General features: G+C 40.7%; 2 protein-coding genes across 2 annotated transcripts; both read right to left on the bottom strand.

The window, feature by feature from the left end:
* Positions 1-3,315: 3,315 nt before the first annotated feature.
* Positions 3,316-6,333, bottom strand: LOC311142167 (rhomboid domain-containing protein 2-like). The gene is made up of 4 exons (XM_084177759.1): positions 5,801-6,333; positions 4,831-5,235; positions 4,467-4,614; positions 3,316-4,219 (listed from the first exon to the last, which is right to left on the bottom strand). Exons 1-4 carry the CDS (start codon positions 5,985-5,987, stop codon positions 3,730-3,732), a joined length of 1,230 nt encoding a protein of 409 aa, XP_084033885.1. The 5' UTR covers positions 5,988-6,333; the 3' UTR covers positions 3,316-3,729.
* A 7,327-nt stretch (positions 6,334-13,660) lies between these two features.
* Positions 13,661-17,025, bottom strand: LOC311142558 (rhomboid domain-containing protein 2-like). The gene is made up of 4 exons (XM_084178236.1): positions 16,505-17,025; positions 15,879-16,283; positions 15,275-15,422; positions 13,661-15,027 (listed from the first exon to the last, which is right to left on the bottom strand). Exons 1-4 carry the CDS (start codon positions 16,662-16,664, stop codon positions 14,538-14,540), a joined length of 1,203 nt encoding a protein of 400 aa, XP_084034362.1. The 5' UTR covers positions 16,665-17,025; the 3' UTR covers positions 13,661-14,537.
* Positions 17,026-17,314: the final 289 nt, after the last annotated feature.

The following is a 17,314-nucleotide window of genomic DNA, read 5'->3' as shown; positions in this document are numbered from 1 at the left end:
GCAATTCATTCAAGATTGGTTGGGAATGGGCTCATACTCCAAATCGACCCCTAACCCCCAGGCCTTTCATGTACACTGAACAAAATATAAACGCAACATGTAAAGTGTTGGTCCCATGTTTCATGAGCTGAAATAAAAGATCCCAGACATTTTCCATCCACACAAAAAGCTTATTTCTCTCAAATTTTGTGCACGTGTAACCACGCCAGCCCAGGACCTCCACATCCGGCTCCTTCACCTGTGGGATCGTCTGAGACCAACCACCCGGACAGCTGATGAATCTGTGGGTTTGCACAACAGAATAATTTCTGCACAAACTGTCAGTAACCGTCTCAGGGAAGCTAATCTGCATGCTCGTCGTCCTCACCAGGGTCTTGACCTGACTGCAGTTTGGCGTCGTAACTGACTTCTGTGGGCAAATGCTCACCTTCGATAGCAACTGGCATGCTGGAGAAGTGTGCTCTTCACGGATGAATCCCGGTTTCAACTGTACCAGGTAGAAGTCAGCGTGTATGGCGCCATGTGGGCGAGCGGTTTGCTGATGTCAACATTGTGGACAGAGTGCCCCGTGGTGGTGGGGTTATGGTATGGACAGGCATAAGCTACGGACAATGAACACAATTGCATTTTAAATCGATGGCAATTTGAATGCACAGAGATACCGTGACGAGATCCTGAGGCCCATTGTCGTGCCATTCATCCGCCACCATCACCTCACGTTTCAGCACAATAATGCACGGCCCCATGTCACAAGGATCTGTTCACAATTTCTGGAAGCTGAAAATGTCCCAGTTCTTCCATGGCCTGCATACTCACCAGACATGTCACTGATTGAGCATGTTTGGGATGCTCTGGATTGACGTGTACGACAGCGTGTTCCATATCTGAATTCCCAGTCATGTGAAATCCATAGATTAGGGCCTAATTTATTCATTTCAATTGACTGATTTCCTTATATGAACTGTAACTCAGTAAAATCTTTGAAATAGTTGCATGTTGCGTTTATATTTTTGTTCAGTGTAGATTTGGTCCACGCGCTCCTTTTAAGGTTATGGAACATTTTGGAATAAACCAATAGATTTTTTTATAAAATAGAGTGCAGACCTTCATTGTTTCCCATCAGATTAGAAAAATTGGAGATATTATACATTGAATGTTTCACATCGTTTTTGTAAGTGAAACTAGGCGCAAACAGAGGTGATTATGATATGAAATATTGCCTCTGGACGTTTATCATGCTGTGAAGATCCCCACAAGGCGATAAAAAAAGTAATATATTGTAAATTAACTCCTGAAATGTCTACGGCATTGAAAGCATTCTATATTTGCATCTTTAAATGTATTTACAAGTTCAACATGGCTGCCTATTCAGATGCACGAAGGTTGTGTAAATACAGAGAGCAGTGCAAGATTAGTCAAATATGCATACTAGTAGCACATTCATATTGTACCATGTACTGTACAATTCCTACATTTAAATTGCAGTAACTGTTTAGTCATTGAGCCTTGTTCTTCATCGGTTCATTAAACGAAAAGGTTGTAGATTAAATGGTGGTTTACTGTAAAAATGCCCAGGTGTTTTTTTCTCATGCTCTCCCACTGTAAGGCTTAGTACCGACTAGTTATGTTTAGCTGGACACTACCACGGCATTTAGGCAATGCAATATGTGTTGTATTGTATGTGCACTTGCAGTACAACATGAATACATCTATTAACTGTCATTTATGTGTGTTCTGATAATCACTAATTCTGGGATATGTATATGTAAGAACTTTATCTAGTTTTATTTTCTTATGCTGATGGTTGAAAGCCTAAATACAAAATATTTACTTCAATTTTCTGAGGTTCTGTAACCGTATGAAATAGAATCAAGTGGATGATATACGGGTGATGTTCAGCAGTCTATCATTTTAGCACGTCATTTTGTGTTTCTTTTAATAGAGAAACCCTCAACTATTGTAGTGATACAGAATCAAATATGGTATGGTACATGTTGTCATTTAAATAAGAAATGTGCCTTTTTAAAATTGACCTGTGTTACATGACTCTTACCACTTGATCCAGTTTTATATGCAAAATAGCTATTTGTATATAAACAGTAACTTTAAAGCATGCATTTGTAAAGAAATAATAAATGGAGATCATTGATTTGCTTTATTTAGTCTTGGTTGTCATTTATGGCTTCTCTTTACTGTGCACGACTAGTTAATTTTCCAAAGATTACATCATAATCTGCCCTTGTAGCCCACACTCTTGATCACCTCACCCACTTGTCCCCTGCTTCTGAATTTCCAAAATTTTTGAACGATGCATTGCAAAACAAACTGAATGTAATGGATCTAATTTAGTGGTGAGTGGATGCTATTTTGTATTTTATTCTAAGAACACAGATACCTTAAAAGAAAGGTAGGTGCGTGGATCAGAAAACCAAACAGTATCTGGTGTGACCACCATTTCCCTCAAGCAGCACGACACATATCCTTCGCATTGAGTGTATCAGGCTGTTGATTGTGGCCTGTGGAATGTTGTGTCACTCTTCAACAGCTGTGCGAAGTTGCTGTTCATTGCTTGCCCATATCATAACCCCACCGCCACCATTGGGCACTCTGCTGGTCCTGGGGTGGCGTGGTTACACGTGGTCTGCGGTTGTGAGGCCGGTTGGACGTACTGCCAAATTCTCTAAAACGACGTTGGAGTCTGCTTATGGTACAGAAATGAATTTTAAATTCTCTCGCAACATCTCTGGTGGACATTTCTGCAGTCAGCATGCCAATTGCACGCTTCCTCAAAACTTGAGACATATGTAGCATTGTGTTGTGTGACAAAACTGCACATTTTAGAGTGGCTCTTTTATTGTCCCCAGCACAAGAAGCACCTGTGTAATGATCAAGCTGTTTAATCAGCTTCTTGATATGCTACACCTGTCAGGTGGATGGATTATCTTGGCAAAGGACAAATGCTCACTAACAGAGATTTAAACAAATTTGTATACAAAATTAGAGAAAGAAGCTTTTTGTACGTTTGGAAAATTTCTGGGATCTTTTATTTCAGCTCATGAAACATGGGACCAACACTTTACATGTTGCATTTATATTTTGTTAAGTGTAGTTAAGGGGGAAAAACTGATAATACATTAGTGTGATAAAAATGTTTAGTTTGAACTAAAAACTGTTCTGGTTTACTAAGGGTTTTGAAAAACGTTGTTTTAATCTAGGTTGTATAAATCAAGAGTACCAAGAGATTTGTCTACCGTATGTGTAAAAAAACACAAAGTACAAAACACACAAGCCAAAAGGAGTGGTCTTACAATCAACTGACAAGCAAACCCTTTATTGCATTGATTTGACCTTGAACATTCAGAGCCTGCTTGTATATTAAAACCAAAAACATCAGTGAAGAAAAAGTGGACCTTCAAGTACTGCCTCAAAACACTTGTCCAAGCATATTACATCTCAATGTATAACATGAGACAGAAAACACATTGAATGACAACTATGGGCTCGATTAAATCCGTATCGCCGTAGTTCAGAGCTATAGCGGCTTATAACCACACTGACATTTGTATTTTTTTAATGTTATTAGTTATACCAAGAGTTGACGTTTTTACAAGGATTGTGATTGCTGAAAATAGCACGCTTGAAATGTAAATGTAATTTCCGGTCTTCGCGAACATTGCCTTTACATTTCAATCGAGCTATAGCGAGTTTTGCCGTTACGGATTGAAGTCATCAATCTGTCAGTGAAGACACAGGTGCTCCTGGGTGAACCATCACAGATTCTGGCAGTGACTCCGGCATCTTTGCTGTGAAACTCTGGGGGGCACTGACAGACACAGACAGTGGACTGAGGTGGGAATGTTGAGAATGTGGATGTTGAGCCACTGGAGCCCAGTGACTGCTGGTTTGAGAGGCAGATGCATGCCCATGACTGAGTCCATGGCCGAAGCTGTGTTCGTGACTATGTCCATAACCTTGGCTGTGGCTGCAGCTGTGTCCATGTTCGTGACTATGTCCGTGACTTGGCCCAAAGCTATGCTTGAGGCCATATCCATGGTTGTGTCCGTAATAACCTGAGAGCTGAACAGGGCTCCCCTGTGTATAGTAGGAGTGGGCCCAGCCTTCAAATGTCTTTGGTGTGGTCTCGGTAGCCTGTAGGTTGGAGGTAAAGGACACTGGAGCGTAGGCTTGGACTGGGTAGGAGCCTGGGGTTGGAATGATTCTGCAATCAATGAGAACGTGGACAGAATTCAGAGAGCCTATCTATACCAGTAATTCTCTATCTAATCATGGGGGACCACTAGGTGCCTATTGTACAGTATTCAATTACAGCTGAGGATCATCAATTATAACTGCACCTCATTATACTGTAGTACATTATGTGCTCTGGCTTGCACACAGCAATTGTTATTTAATGACCTCTTGTCTTGTCTGATAAATGATATGTCTGGTGCTTTCTTAGTACTCACGGTGGGTGGACCGTCTTCCTTCTCTCCTCTGTTGATGCAGGGACATACAGGACACCAATGTTCCTCAGCAGCCTGAAAGGCATCTTCTTGTCCAGCACTGATGCCCTGGCATCGGACATGTCCAGAAGTGAGAGCCAGCCCTTTCCGTCTGTTTCACCAGTGCAAGTTAAGGAGAATGTGTGACGCAGTGATGCAATATTTTTTCTAAACAAACATGCCATAATGTTCAGCAGCAGGATTCATATACAACACCTATAACCTATTACCACTTAACTACACTACTAAGCACACTTATAAAGCTGTGACATACTGCAGAGGAGTGTATCAGTTATTTTGAACCACAATGAGGTTGGAGTAAGGATACAGATCCCCCCTGCGATGATGGCGATGGCATTGCAAAGGAAGACAGTGTGTGGGACCAAAAGTGTTATGATGAACAGAAACAGCCAGGGCAGGGCTAACATGGGTACAGTGACCCCGAAAAGAAAGCCCTTAACCATACGGGAGTGCACTGTGGCCATACCCATAAGGGAGAGGGACACTGGAATGAACCCCTCCACCTGGTTCTGGGCAGATGCACCAAACAGTAGCAGACCCAGTATGGTGTACAACACCCCTGTGCTGATAGAGAGCAGCAGAAACATGAGGAGGAACCGAACAGTGCCCACACTCTTCTCAATGCCTCCACAGAGGGGCACCAGAACCCCAATACTGAGGAGTAGCTGGGTCACTGTCTTGTGGTGGAAGGAGTATGTGATGAGCTTGTGCACTGCAAAGGAAGAGGAAAGGATTAAAACATAAATGATAGGGTTGACAGACATAAGCTACACTGGTGTGTTGTGCTGTAGCCTACTGCTGTAGCCTACTGGCACCATCTGTTACATTAGCTATAAGTTTTAATAATAATAATAATGTGGTCCTCTGTAGCTCAGCTGGTAGAGCACTGCGCTTGAAACGCCAAGGTAGTTGGTTCGATCCCCGGGACCACCCATACACAAAAAAATGTATGCACGCATGACTGTAAGTCGCTTTGGATAAAAGCGTCTGCTAAATGGCATATTATTATTATTATTATTATTATTATTATAATAATATGCCATTTAGCAGACGCTTTTATCCAAAGCGACTTACAGTCATGCGTGCATACATTTTTGTGTATGGGTGGTCCCCGCGATCGAACCCACTATCTTGGCGTTACAAGAGCCGTGCTCTACCAGCTGAGCTACAGAGGACCACCATTCTAGCAAGCTAGCTAACGTTACAACACTCTCATACAAAGTAGCTACTGAGCATATATAACTGTTGATTCACTCAGACCCTCCTAGCTAACTTACCATGCCCATTGCCAAAAACTGTCGTTCCAAGACTGAAGACATCCTCTGATAAACCGAAATATGTAGTGACAGTAAACAAAACAAATGATACTATAATGACAGCAACAATCCCACTCGTGAGCCTGAACTCAGGAGTAAAACTCTTGAACCTCTGAACCATATGTTTTAAAATTATTCGGGATATCATTTTGATGACCAATGCATATTTGTCAAACTAGTACTTGGATAATCAAGCACAATAATCAATCAACTTTTCCTCCAATATTGCGCAACACTTTAGCCAGATTGTAGGTAGCTAGCTAGCTAGAGGTTCCCACTAGATAACACAGCCACAAAGTACAAATAGGCTATATCGTAAAAATTAATGAAAACAAAAATAGGCTTTTTGGTCTTAATTTAAGGTTGGGCATAAGGTTAGCAGTGTGGTTAAGTTTAAAATCAGAGTTTAAGAAGATGAATTGTAGAAATAGGCGGGCAAGCTTGCTAAGCAAAAACAAATGTACTGGACTTCCGCATTTGGATTCGTCACAACCACAAAGTTGCTCAACTGTTGCTCAGATCATCAAGTGCTGCATTTGAAGACACTGCCACCTGCTGACATGTGCCTCAAATGTGATGATCAAAGAGTCCTCTACAGCCATTTCAGTTAGATAGCTAGATAGATTTTATTTGACAGTTATAAATTACGACCAGGGGGAGATACCACCAGTCCAGTCCCATACAAGCCTTTCCTGTGACGTATTATGCGCGCCCATAAAACTGTGACCTATTGTGACGTAACCAAGCATAAATTCACTACATAAACTGTGTTCAGCTTTGATATCATCAGTACAATCGCTTTCTTCAGTAAGGTTGTTTCAGGTGCATAGTCTGCCCTAGCTGACACTGTGCAGAGAATAAATACTACGATTGGAAACGGTTGGATAGACCCGTCCTTGGAGTTTAGAACGTCTGGTAGGCTCTTACATTCTTTGGTCCCAAATGGCACCCTGTAGTGTACTACTTTTGACCTGTGCCCATTGGGCTCAGGTCAAAATAAGTGCAATATATGGGCACTGGGGTGCCATTTGGGACATGCCCTTTATGCGTGTATGTGCCAGGATATGTTTTGTGCCAATCAATTGATGGAAATGTATCCCTCAGAAAGCAAGATGAATCATAATGATGAGAGAATCAAAAGAGCTTTAAGGCGCCGCCCTTATGTGGTAAATATCAAATATATATATATATTTAAAAAATCTTCTGTTTTTGTTATCACCTTTTAAATGGAGTGTTGTGTTGACAGTTGAATCCAGTGAGGGTGAACACCCCTGATTCTGTGATGTGGCCAACCGGCAAAGTGCGCAGAAGGCCAAGGCCTGTAAGTCAAATCTGACCTGAAAACAATAACACATAAACATTAGTTATGCTGCATGTACAAACTGCAGTTATCACAGTAAAAGCAAGTGCAGATATCCCTCCTTATCTAACCACATTTGAAATGGAATATTGTCTTGACAGTCTACATCAGTGCAGACCCCTCAGATCCACAAAAGGCCTGTATGTCACATTCAAATCAACCACATAACAGTAGCTACTTAAATTATTTATTGATAGCTACATCATTTATTTCCAAGTTATTTCCAAGGCCAAAATGAGCAAAAGAGTGTTACATTTTTTCTTTACTGTTCACAGCCAATCATTGTGAGCTGTGGGCAGGAACAGACATCTGGGGATGGATGGGACATCAATCCAGAGCCTCTTAGCCAGGTCAGACATCTCTGCTGTTCCCATAGAGACAGAACAGATAGATCAATCTGTTGATTCATATGGCCATTTTGGTTGGCTTGGTTGAATTGACAATCATTCATTAGAAATGCTAAAGAATCCTACAGTATGGAAAGTCTTTAGCCCTATCCCTAATGTTATGGGAGTTGCATTTATTGCATTTCAATACACTTGCATTTTCAATTACCCATAAATTACTCACTACTTGTACAACTATGTTGGATTGCCTAAATATTCAACATTTTCTTGACAGTCAATGCCAGTGTATTCTATGGCTGCCCTAAGTACATGCCTTTGTCTGTCTCCTCAGTCTGGAAGGGTGACTCGGCTGATGGATAGAAATTATGATGGGGTGATCTCATCCTCCAACTCTGACATCTCTATCTACTCCTTCACTGACTGTGAATCTGAGGTAAGACAGTTGTACACCATGTCTTTGTTGAGTGACATCACTGTAAAGAGATTAGTCTCTGACTAGTTTACTCTGATACACAGTCTGATGATGAGGATCATGAAAGGAGGACACCACCGCTGAAAGTGAAGGATGAGGAGGATGGAAAGCTGACAAGGCTTAAAGTGAGGGATATGGTAGAGGACGACGATCTTTCTCTCCAATCCTTCGATGAGTCAGACTTTCTGGTATGTTCTGCAGCATGTATTTGAGTAACTCTTTGACTGAATGTGAAGAATGGACTATGACCAACTAGCTCTATGACACACAGCGTGATAATGGCAATGATGCCTCTGCTGAGGACAGTCCAGGGCCTTCAAAGGAACCACTGAGAAAAGGGGCTTCACTGAAGGACCCTCGACTGGTAGGCTCTTACGTGTGTGTGTGTGTGTGTGTTAGTGGTGCGCGGGTCAGCTGTTTGTTCAACCGAACCCACCCGCAATTGCTAATAACCCAGCCGCAACCGCCCGACTATATGTGATAAAGTGAAAATCTGAGGCCCGCACCTGACCCTAACCCGCAAATATAGAACACCGTCAGAACGATTTCTTAGCAGGGGGTGCAGGATTTTTTTGTGCCTAATTTGGATATGTTTCTGCTTATAATTTCCAACATTTTGGTAGGCTATTTGTTAGTCAACTTGTCTATAATTAGAGAGAAGACTAAATAAACCAAAAACGTTTAGGGATCAAGAAGAAAATGCAATAACTCAAGAAAAAAAGGGAAACATTTTCTGTGCAAAATTTCCAAATGACATCAGTTTGACGGGTTGAAAACGACCAGACATGTTTCTGATAAGATTTCAGTTTGGCTTGGATGCACATTTTATGTGGTTGAAATATTATCAGCTTTTATGATGCTGATAAAGCAGTCCCTAGCTGCGCATTCGCATTCCCTCAAGATGCTGAAAGAAATCATATTTCTCCACTGCTGTTCCCGAGTCAAAATAAAGCCTACATTTGGTGTAGCCTATCATTTTACTGCAAGAAATGCTTAATTCTGCAGGAGTTAATATTAAGACTGTGAGAGGTTAAAGATCTACAGTCAGTGTCCAGATTTCAGTTTCCATTTAATCCATCTGAACAGTAGGCTGTTTGTTCCCTTGACGTGCCATAGGCCTATTTGAATCCCCCTCTTGTGACTGTCGAATTTCTATAGTGCCTCACAATCATCACACATAACATAGGCACTGCCATCATCCTCTTTTAACACTTCACCAAATATTTTCCAAACATTACTTTTCTGGCCGTCCCTTCTTTATTTTCAACTTTCCATTTCGTAGCTTTTCTCTTATTGAATTAAAGCGTTTGGTGATTGGTGTGTAGTCTATCTGGCGCGCGTCAAGTTATGCCCTAAAGTTTAGGCTTACGCACTAATGCCAAATAGCCTATAGATATAACTTGCACAATAATTATACATTTATGGATTTTTTAATGTATTGTTTTCTGTTTATTCAACAATATTTCATGACCCTAAATCCGCCGCCCTGTGGATATAACCGCGGGACTTCTGGTTATGAGTCAACCCGCGCATCACTAGTGTGTGTCACATCTCAATTGTTTGACCCTATGTCTGTACAGATTATTGTGGCCAAACCCAACATCCCTGTCATTGTTGCTCCGCCTGCTGTGGAGTACTTACCATACCACCACAGCCCTCGCCTGGCCCCAATCACCAACCTGAGCGAGAACGGTAGGAAGCTGCTCCAGAAAATGTCAGGAGTGGCCCCACAGGTGAGAGGAAATACAGAAAGCCCTTGCCTGGCCCCCATCACCAATACAGGAAGCCCTCGCCTGGCCCCCATCACCAACCTGAGTGAGAACAGCAGGAAGCTGCTCCAGGAAACGGCGCAGAAAATGGCAGGAGTGTACCCACAGGTGAGAGGAAATACAGAAAGCCCTTGCCTGGCCCCCATCACCAATAAAGGAAGCCCTCGCCTGGCCCCCATCACCAACCTGAGTGAGAACAGCAGGAAGCTGCTCCAGGAAACGGCGCAGAAAATGGCAGGAGTGTACCCACAGGTGAGAGGAAACAGGAAGGGGATATTGGCCATATGTCCTACAGTATATCATAACTCTAGATATTGTAGCTCAAGAGTAGAAAATAGCCATAAGCTTATATTACTTTATCTCCTTGTCCACATTATTCAGGAAGGGAAGGTCAAAAGGAAAAAGGGCAAGGCAAAAAAGAGAGTGAAGCAAGAGCAGGCTAGTAACATGAAGCAGGTGGAAAATGTTGGAGAAAGTAAGGAGGACAAGAAAGAGGAAAAGAAGAGTCTGAGGAAGAGGTGAGGAAATAGAAGAAGGAGAAGTAGAACATAACAAGGGCATTTTTGAGATTTATAGAAATAGAATGAGGTAGAGAATTATAGAAATAGAATGAGGTAGCAGAGAAAGAGCAGCTATCTGATGTGTAAGTGAAAACTACTATTTATTCTCCTGTTTGATTGACAGGTTTCTCCAGTGGCTGCTGCCCAAACTTAGATGTTTGAATAAATAATGGCCATCTACTACTACAACACACACACACACAGATATTTTGAGTATTGCTTACTCCTCCAATACACACAGAAACTTAATTTCAGACACAGGAACTATGTTTAGAAAAATACACATATTGGTCTCGTTCTAATATTTTGAGACATGCACTATTCTTTAAAATAAAAAAACTACAAAAAATGTTTGAAATATGCATTTTCAATAAAGCTTTTGAAATTGCAATTATTTGTGTCAGACTGTTTTTTTGTTCTTCATTAATTACAGCAAGGGAACAATTATTGTAGTGACATTACATGACATGTTATGTACCAGTGGGTGTTTTATATTCTGCTGTCCTGCACTGGATCCCACTGTAGGTGGCAGTAGTGCACAAAATAGTTGGTTTGCTCACCAGAAACCCAACCAGGCAGAGAGACTATTGTTACCATGCAACGAGCAGATGCTTCAGTGCAGGGTTGCCATGTCCGCAGTTTTGCTAACATTTGGGCTACTTTGAAAACGATGTCGCGGGGGGTAAACATGGCATTTCTTCAAACAAAACATATTTTTCACTGTGACCTGCTGCTGACTACCAGGCAGTGAGCAGGCAGGTTGTTACTGAATGAGCAGTAGGAAGGGGGAGGGCCGTGTTTTTGTGTGTGTGTTTTAGAGCCACAGCAGGCAGCTGAGTCACCGGCCATCAAGTATGCTATTAATTTGTATGCCATTGTAGGATACTGTAGCCTACCATTTGATACAATAAATATGTTGAAATTAAGATATCACTGGAGTCATTGCAAGTCAATTTGTGCCACTTGTGTAGCCTACCTGGAGCTGGCAAACGGATTTAATAAATAGCCTATAACTTTAAGCATATGTTTTCGTTTCAGTCTCCTCCATCTCCACTAACCGAAGATAATTGTATATATTTTTTTCTATTAATGATGTAAAATAAACAGTTGTACAGAAAGACTCTTCTGAAGGCCAAATTACAGAGGAGGAACTTCTTGATGCAATTAAAGCCTTTAAGTCTGGGAAAACTCCAGGGTTGGATGGCATACCAGTCGAGGTATACCAAACCTCATTTGATATACTCAGAGGACCCTTATTAGCATGTTTTAACCACACCTACAAAAATGGTAGATTATCAGATACTCAACAAGAAGGTCTGATTTCATTATTACTGAAACAGCATCCAAGTGGTAAATATAAAGATCCGGTCCATTAAAAAAATTGGAGGCCCCTTAAACTTCAGTGTTGTGATGCAAAAGTTCTAGCAAAATGTATAGCGTATAGAATTAAAAAGGTATTGTCGGGTATTATTTATCCTAATCAGACAGGTTGTTTACATGGATGATACATTGGAGATAATATAAGACAAGTATTGGAAACAATAGAACACTATGAAAAATCTGGGAAACCAGGCCTGGTATTCATAGCTGACTTTGAAAAGGCTTTTGATAAAGTACGACTGGAATTTATATATAAATGCCTGGAATAAATTTCAATTTTGGAGAATCTCTTATAAAATGGGTTAAAGTTACAGTATGTATAGTAACCCTAGGTGTAAAATAGTAAATAATGACTACTTCTCAGAAAGTTTTAAACTGTCAAGAGGAGTAAAACAAGGTTGTCCACTATCTGCATATCTATTTATTATGGCCATCGAAATGTTAGCTATTAAAATCAGATCCAACAATAATATCAAGGGGTTAGAAATCAAGGGCTTAAAAACAAAGATGTCATTGTACGCTGATGATTCATGCTTTCTTTTAAATCCACAATTTGGATCCCTCCACAGCCTCATAGAGGATCTAGGTACTTTTTCTAACCTTTTACATTACCGTGTAGTTTACCAATAAAATGGTCTGACGGTGATGTGGACATACTCGGTATACATATCCCGAAATAAAGAAATTATCTCACTACAATACATTTTAATAGAAAGTTAGCAAAAATATATAAAAATGTTCTACCATGGAAAGGAAAATACCTGTCTATTTGTGGTAAAATCACCCTGATTAACTCTTTAGTCATATCCCAGTTTACCTATTTGCTTATGGTCTTGCCTACATCTAGGGACCTGTTTTTAAAAATTAAATGAGCAAAAAAAAGATTCAATTTTATTTGGAACGGCAAGCCAGACAAAATTAAACGGGCCTATTTATATAATGAACATGAATTCAGAGGGCAGAAATTATTAAATATTAAAGCATTAGACCTCTCACTAAAGGCTTCAGTCATGCAAAAGTTATACTTAAATCCAAACTGGTTTTCTAGCAGATTAATAAGAATATCTCACCCCATGTTCAAGAATGGCCTTTTCCCCTTTATTCAGATTACAACCTCTCACTGAAAATGAAATCATCTCCAAAATATCACTATTTTAAAAATAAGCCATAGAAAGTTGGTTGCGATTTCAGTTTAATCCACCAGAAAAGACAGAACAAATAATACAACAAATAATGTGGTTAAACTCAAATATAATTTTTATATTATAATTTTTTCAAAAAAATGTTTAAAAAAGGTATAATCTTTGTAAATGATATCATAAATAGGAATAGTGGAGTTATGTCACACATGCAGCTAACAAAAATATATGGAAATGTCTGCTCTACCCAAAATTACAACCAACTAATTGCAGCATTAACGCAAAAATGGAAGAGGCAAGTGGAAGGGGGAAAAAATAAGGAACTTGTCTTCATTAAAGACCAAAATTGGTTAATGAAAATTGTGATAAATAAAAAAGTATATCAGTTTTATTTAAGGACAAAAAATTTGACAGCTGTGCCATATAGATTGCAAAATAGTTGGAAAGAGATTTTCGATGTACCGATACCATGGCACATGGTTTATGAACTGATACGCAAAACAACGCCGGATTCAAAACCTAAAATTTTTCAATTAAAATTATTATACAAAATTCTTGCAACCAATAGAATGTTATATATATGGGGGATACAACCATCCCAGCTCTGCAGATTTTTCTGCGAAGAGACCGATTCATTAGATCATTTGTTTTGGTACTGTCCATGTGTAGCTTGTTTTTGGTCAAAGGTCCAGGAAGAAGAAGTGCAACATTTACCTGGAGCTAACTCTGCAGATAGCACTACTGGGTGATTTGAAAAGTCATAGTCAATCGATCAATAATATAATAATACTTTTAACAAAAATGTTTATCTTTAATTTACAATCTGTAGAAACTATGAGAATAGAAAGGTTCAGAACTTTTGTGAAACATCACAGCACAGTTGAAAAATATATGGCAAATGTAAATAAAAAATGGATGGTGTTAAGAGATAGATGGGAGGGGTTGAGTGGAGCTGAAGGGTGGGATTAAAAACAACAAGATAACTAATGTAAAATATATTGTGATGGGACCAACACTTTACATGTTGCATTTATATTTTTGTTAAGTGTAGTTAAGGGGGAAAAACTGATAATACATTAGTGTGATAAAAATGTTTAGTTTGAACTAAAAACTGTTCTGGTTTACTAAGGGTTTTGAAAAACGTTGTTTTAATCTAGGTTATATAAATCAAGAGTACCAAGAGATTTGTCTACCGTCTGTGTAAAAAAACACAAAGTACAAAACACACAAGCCAAAAGGAGTGGTCTTACAATCAACTGACAATCAAACCCTTCTTGCATTGATTTGACCTTGAACATTCAGAGCCTGCTTGTATATTCAAACCAAAAACATCAGTGAAGAAAAAGTGGACCTTCAAGTACTGCCTCAAACCACTTGTCCAAGCATATTACATCTCAATGTATAACATGAGACAGAAAACACATTGAATGACAACTATGGGCTCGATTAAATCCGTATTGCCGTAGTTCAGAGCTATAGCGGCTTATAACCACACTGACATTTTTTATTTTTTTTATGTTATTAGTTATACCAAGATTTGACGTTTTTACAAGGATTGTGATTGCTGAAAATAGCACGCTTGAAATGTAAATGTAATTTCCGGTCTTCGCGAACATTGCCTTTAAATTTCAATCGAGCTATAGCGAGTTTTGCCGTTACGGATTGAAGTCATCAATCTGTCAGTGAAGACACAGGTGCTCCTGGGTGAACCATCACAGATTCTGGCAGTGACTCCAGCATTTTTGCTGTGAAACTCTGGGGGGCACTGACAGACACAGACAGTGGACTGAGGTGGGAATGTTGAGAATGTGGATGTTGAGCCACTGGAGCCCAGTGACTGCTGGTTTGAGAGGCAGATGCATGCCCATGACTGAGTCCATGGCCGAAGCTGTGTTCGTGACTATGTCCATGACCTTGGCTGTGGCTGCAGCTGTGTCCATGTTCGTGACTATGTCCGTGACTTGGCCCAAAGCTATGCTTGAGGCCATATCCATGGTTGTGTCCATTATAACCTGAGAGCTGAACAGGGCTCCCCTGTGTATAGTAGGAGTTGGCCCAGCCTTCAAATGTCTTTGGTGTGGTCTCGGTAGCCTGTAGGTTGGAGGTAAAGGACACTGGAGCGTAGGCTTGGACTGGGTAGGAGCCTGGGGTTGGAATGATTCTGCAATCAATGAGAACGTGGACAGATTTCAGAGAGCCTATCTATACCAGTAATTCTCTATCTAATCATGGGGGACCACTAGGTGCCTATTGTACAGTATTCAATTACAGCTGCGGATCATCAATTATAACTGCACCTCATTATACTGTAGTACATTATGTGCTCTGGCTTGCACACAGCAATTGTTATTTAATGACCTCTTGTCTTGTCTGATAAATGATATGTCTGGTGCTTTCTCAGTACTTACGGTGGGTGGACCGTCTTCCTTCTCTCCTCTGTTGATGCAGGGACATACAGGACACCAATGTTCCTCAGCAGCCTGAAAGGCATCTTCTTGTCCAGCACTGATGCCCTGGCATCGGACATGTCCAGAAGTGAGAGCCAGCCCTTACCGTCTGTTTCACCAGTGCAAGTTAAGGAGAATGTGTGACGCAGTGATGCAAGATTTTTTCTAAACAAACATGCCATAATGTTCAGCAGCAGGATTCATATACAACACCTATAACCTATTACCACTTAACTACACTACTAAGCACACTTATAAAGCTGTGACATACTGCAGAGGAGTGTATCAGTTATTTTGAACCACAATGAGGTTATAGCCGGCCGCGACCGGGAGACCCATGGGGCGGCGCACAATTGGCCCAGCGTCGTCCAGGGTAGGGGAGGGAATGGCCGGCAGGGATGTAGCTCAGTTGGTAGAGCATGGCGTTTGCAACGCCAGGGTTGTGGGTTCGATTCCCACGGGGGGCCAGTATGAAACATTTAAAAATAACTCACTAACTGTAAGTCGCTCTGGATAAGAGCGTCTGCTAAATGACTAAAATGTAAATGTAAATGAGTAAGGATACAGATCCCCCCTGCGATGATGGCGATGGCATTGCAAAGGAAGACAGTGTGTGGGACCAAAAGTGTTATGATGAACAGAAACAGCCAGGGCAGGGCTAACATGGGTACAGTGACCCCGAAAAGAAAGCCCTTAACCATACGGGAGTGCACTGTGGCCATACCCATAAGGGAGAGGGACACTGGAATGAACCCCTCCACCTGTTTCTGGGCAGATGCACCAAACAGTAGCAGACCCAGTATGGTGTACAACACCCCTGTGCTGATAGAGAGCAGCAGAAACATGAGGAGGAACCGAACAGTCCCCACACTCTTCTCAATGCCTCCACAGAGGGGCACCAGAACCCCAATACTGAGGAGTAGCTGGGTCACTGTCTTGTGGTGGAAGGAGTATGTGATGAGCTTGTGCACTGCAAAGGAAGAGGAAAGGATTAAAACATAAATGATAGGGTTGACAGACATAAGCTGCACTGGTGTGTTGTGCTGTAGCCTGCTGCTGTAGCCTACTGGCACCATCTGTTACATTAGCTATACGTTTTAGCAAGCTAGCTAACGTTACAACACTCTCATTCAAAGTAGCTACTGAGCATATATAACTGTTGATTCACTCAGACCCTCCTAGCTAACTTACCATGCCCATTGCCAAAAACTGTCGTTCCAAGACTGAAGACATCCTCTGATAAACCGAAATATGTAGTGACAGTAAACAAAACAAATGATACTCTAATGACAGCAACAATCCCACTCGTGAGCCTGAACTCAGGAGTAAAACTCTTGAACCTCTGAACCATATGTTTTAAAACTATTCGGATATCATTTTGATGCCCAATGCATATTTGTCAAACTTGGATAATCAAGTACAATAATCAATCTTTTCCTCCAATATTGCGTAAAACTTTAGCCAGATTATAGGTAGCTAGCTAGCTAGCTAGAGGTTCCCACTAGATAACAAAGCCACAAATTACAAATAGGCTATATCTTAAAAATTAATGAAAACAAAAATAGGCTTTTTGGTCTTAATTTAAGGTTGGGCATAAGGTTAGCAGTGTGGTTAAGTTTAAAATCCGAGTTTAAGAAGATGAATTGTAGAAATAGGCGGGCAAGCTTGCTAAGCAAAAACAAATGTACTGGACTTCCGCATTTGGATTTGTCACAACCACAAAGTTGCTCAACTGTTGCTCAGATCATCAAGTGCTGCATTTGAAGACACTGCCACCTGCTGACATGTGCCTCAAATGTGATGATCAAAGAGTCCTCAACAGCCATTTGAGTTAGATAGCTAGATAGATTTTATTTGACAGTTATGAATTACGACCAGGGGGAGATACCACCAGTCCAGTCCCATACAAGCCTTTCCTGTGACGTATTATGCGCGGCCATAAAACTGTGACCTATTGTGACGTAACCAAGCATAAATTCACTACATAAACTGTGTTCAGCT

Source organism: Coregonus lavaretus (assembly GCF_964263955.1).
Source record: "Coregonus lavaretus genome assembly, chromosome: 15".
NCBI lineage: Eukaryota > Metazoa > Chordata > Actinopteri > Salmoniformes > Salmonidae > Coregonus > Coregonus lavaretus.
The sequence above is the reverse complement of the archived record's forward strand: the minus strand, read 5'-3'. Positions and strand labels throughout refer to the sequence as shown.

Excerpts from the sequence above, each read along its gene's own strand:
- LOC311142558 (XM_084178236.1), bottom strand. The coding sequence starts at position 16,664 with ATGGTTCAGAGGTTCAAGAGTTTTACTCCTGAGTTCAGGCTCACGAGT. Across the intron at positions 16,284-16,504 it reads AGTTTTTGGCAATGGGCATG|TGCACAAGCTCATCACATAC; the intron begins GTAAGTTAGCTA and ends CTTCCTTTGCAG. Across the intron at positions 15,423-15,878 it reads CATCATCGCAGGGGGGATCT|ACGGTAAGGGCTGGCTCTCA; the intron begins GTATCCTTACTC and ends CTGGTGAAACAG.
- LOC311142167 (XM_084177759.1), bottom strand. The coding sequence starts at position 5,987 with ATGATATCCCGAATAATTTTAAAACATATGGTTCAGAGGTTCAAGAGT. Across the intron at positions 5,236-5,800 it reads AGTTTTTGGCAATGGGCATG|TGCACAAGCTCATCACATAC; the intron begins GTAAGTTAGCTA and ends CTTCCTTTGCAG. Across the intron at positions 4,220-4,466 it reads AGGAAGACGGTCCACCCACC|AATCATTCCAACCCCAGGCT; the intron begins GTGAGTACTAAG and ends CATTGATTGCAG.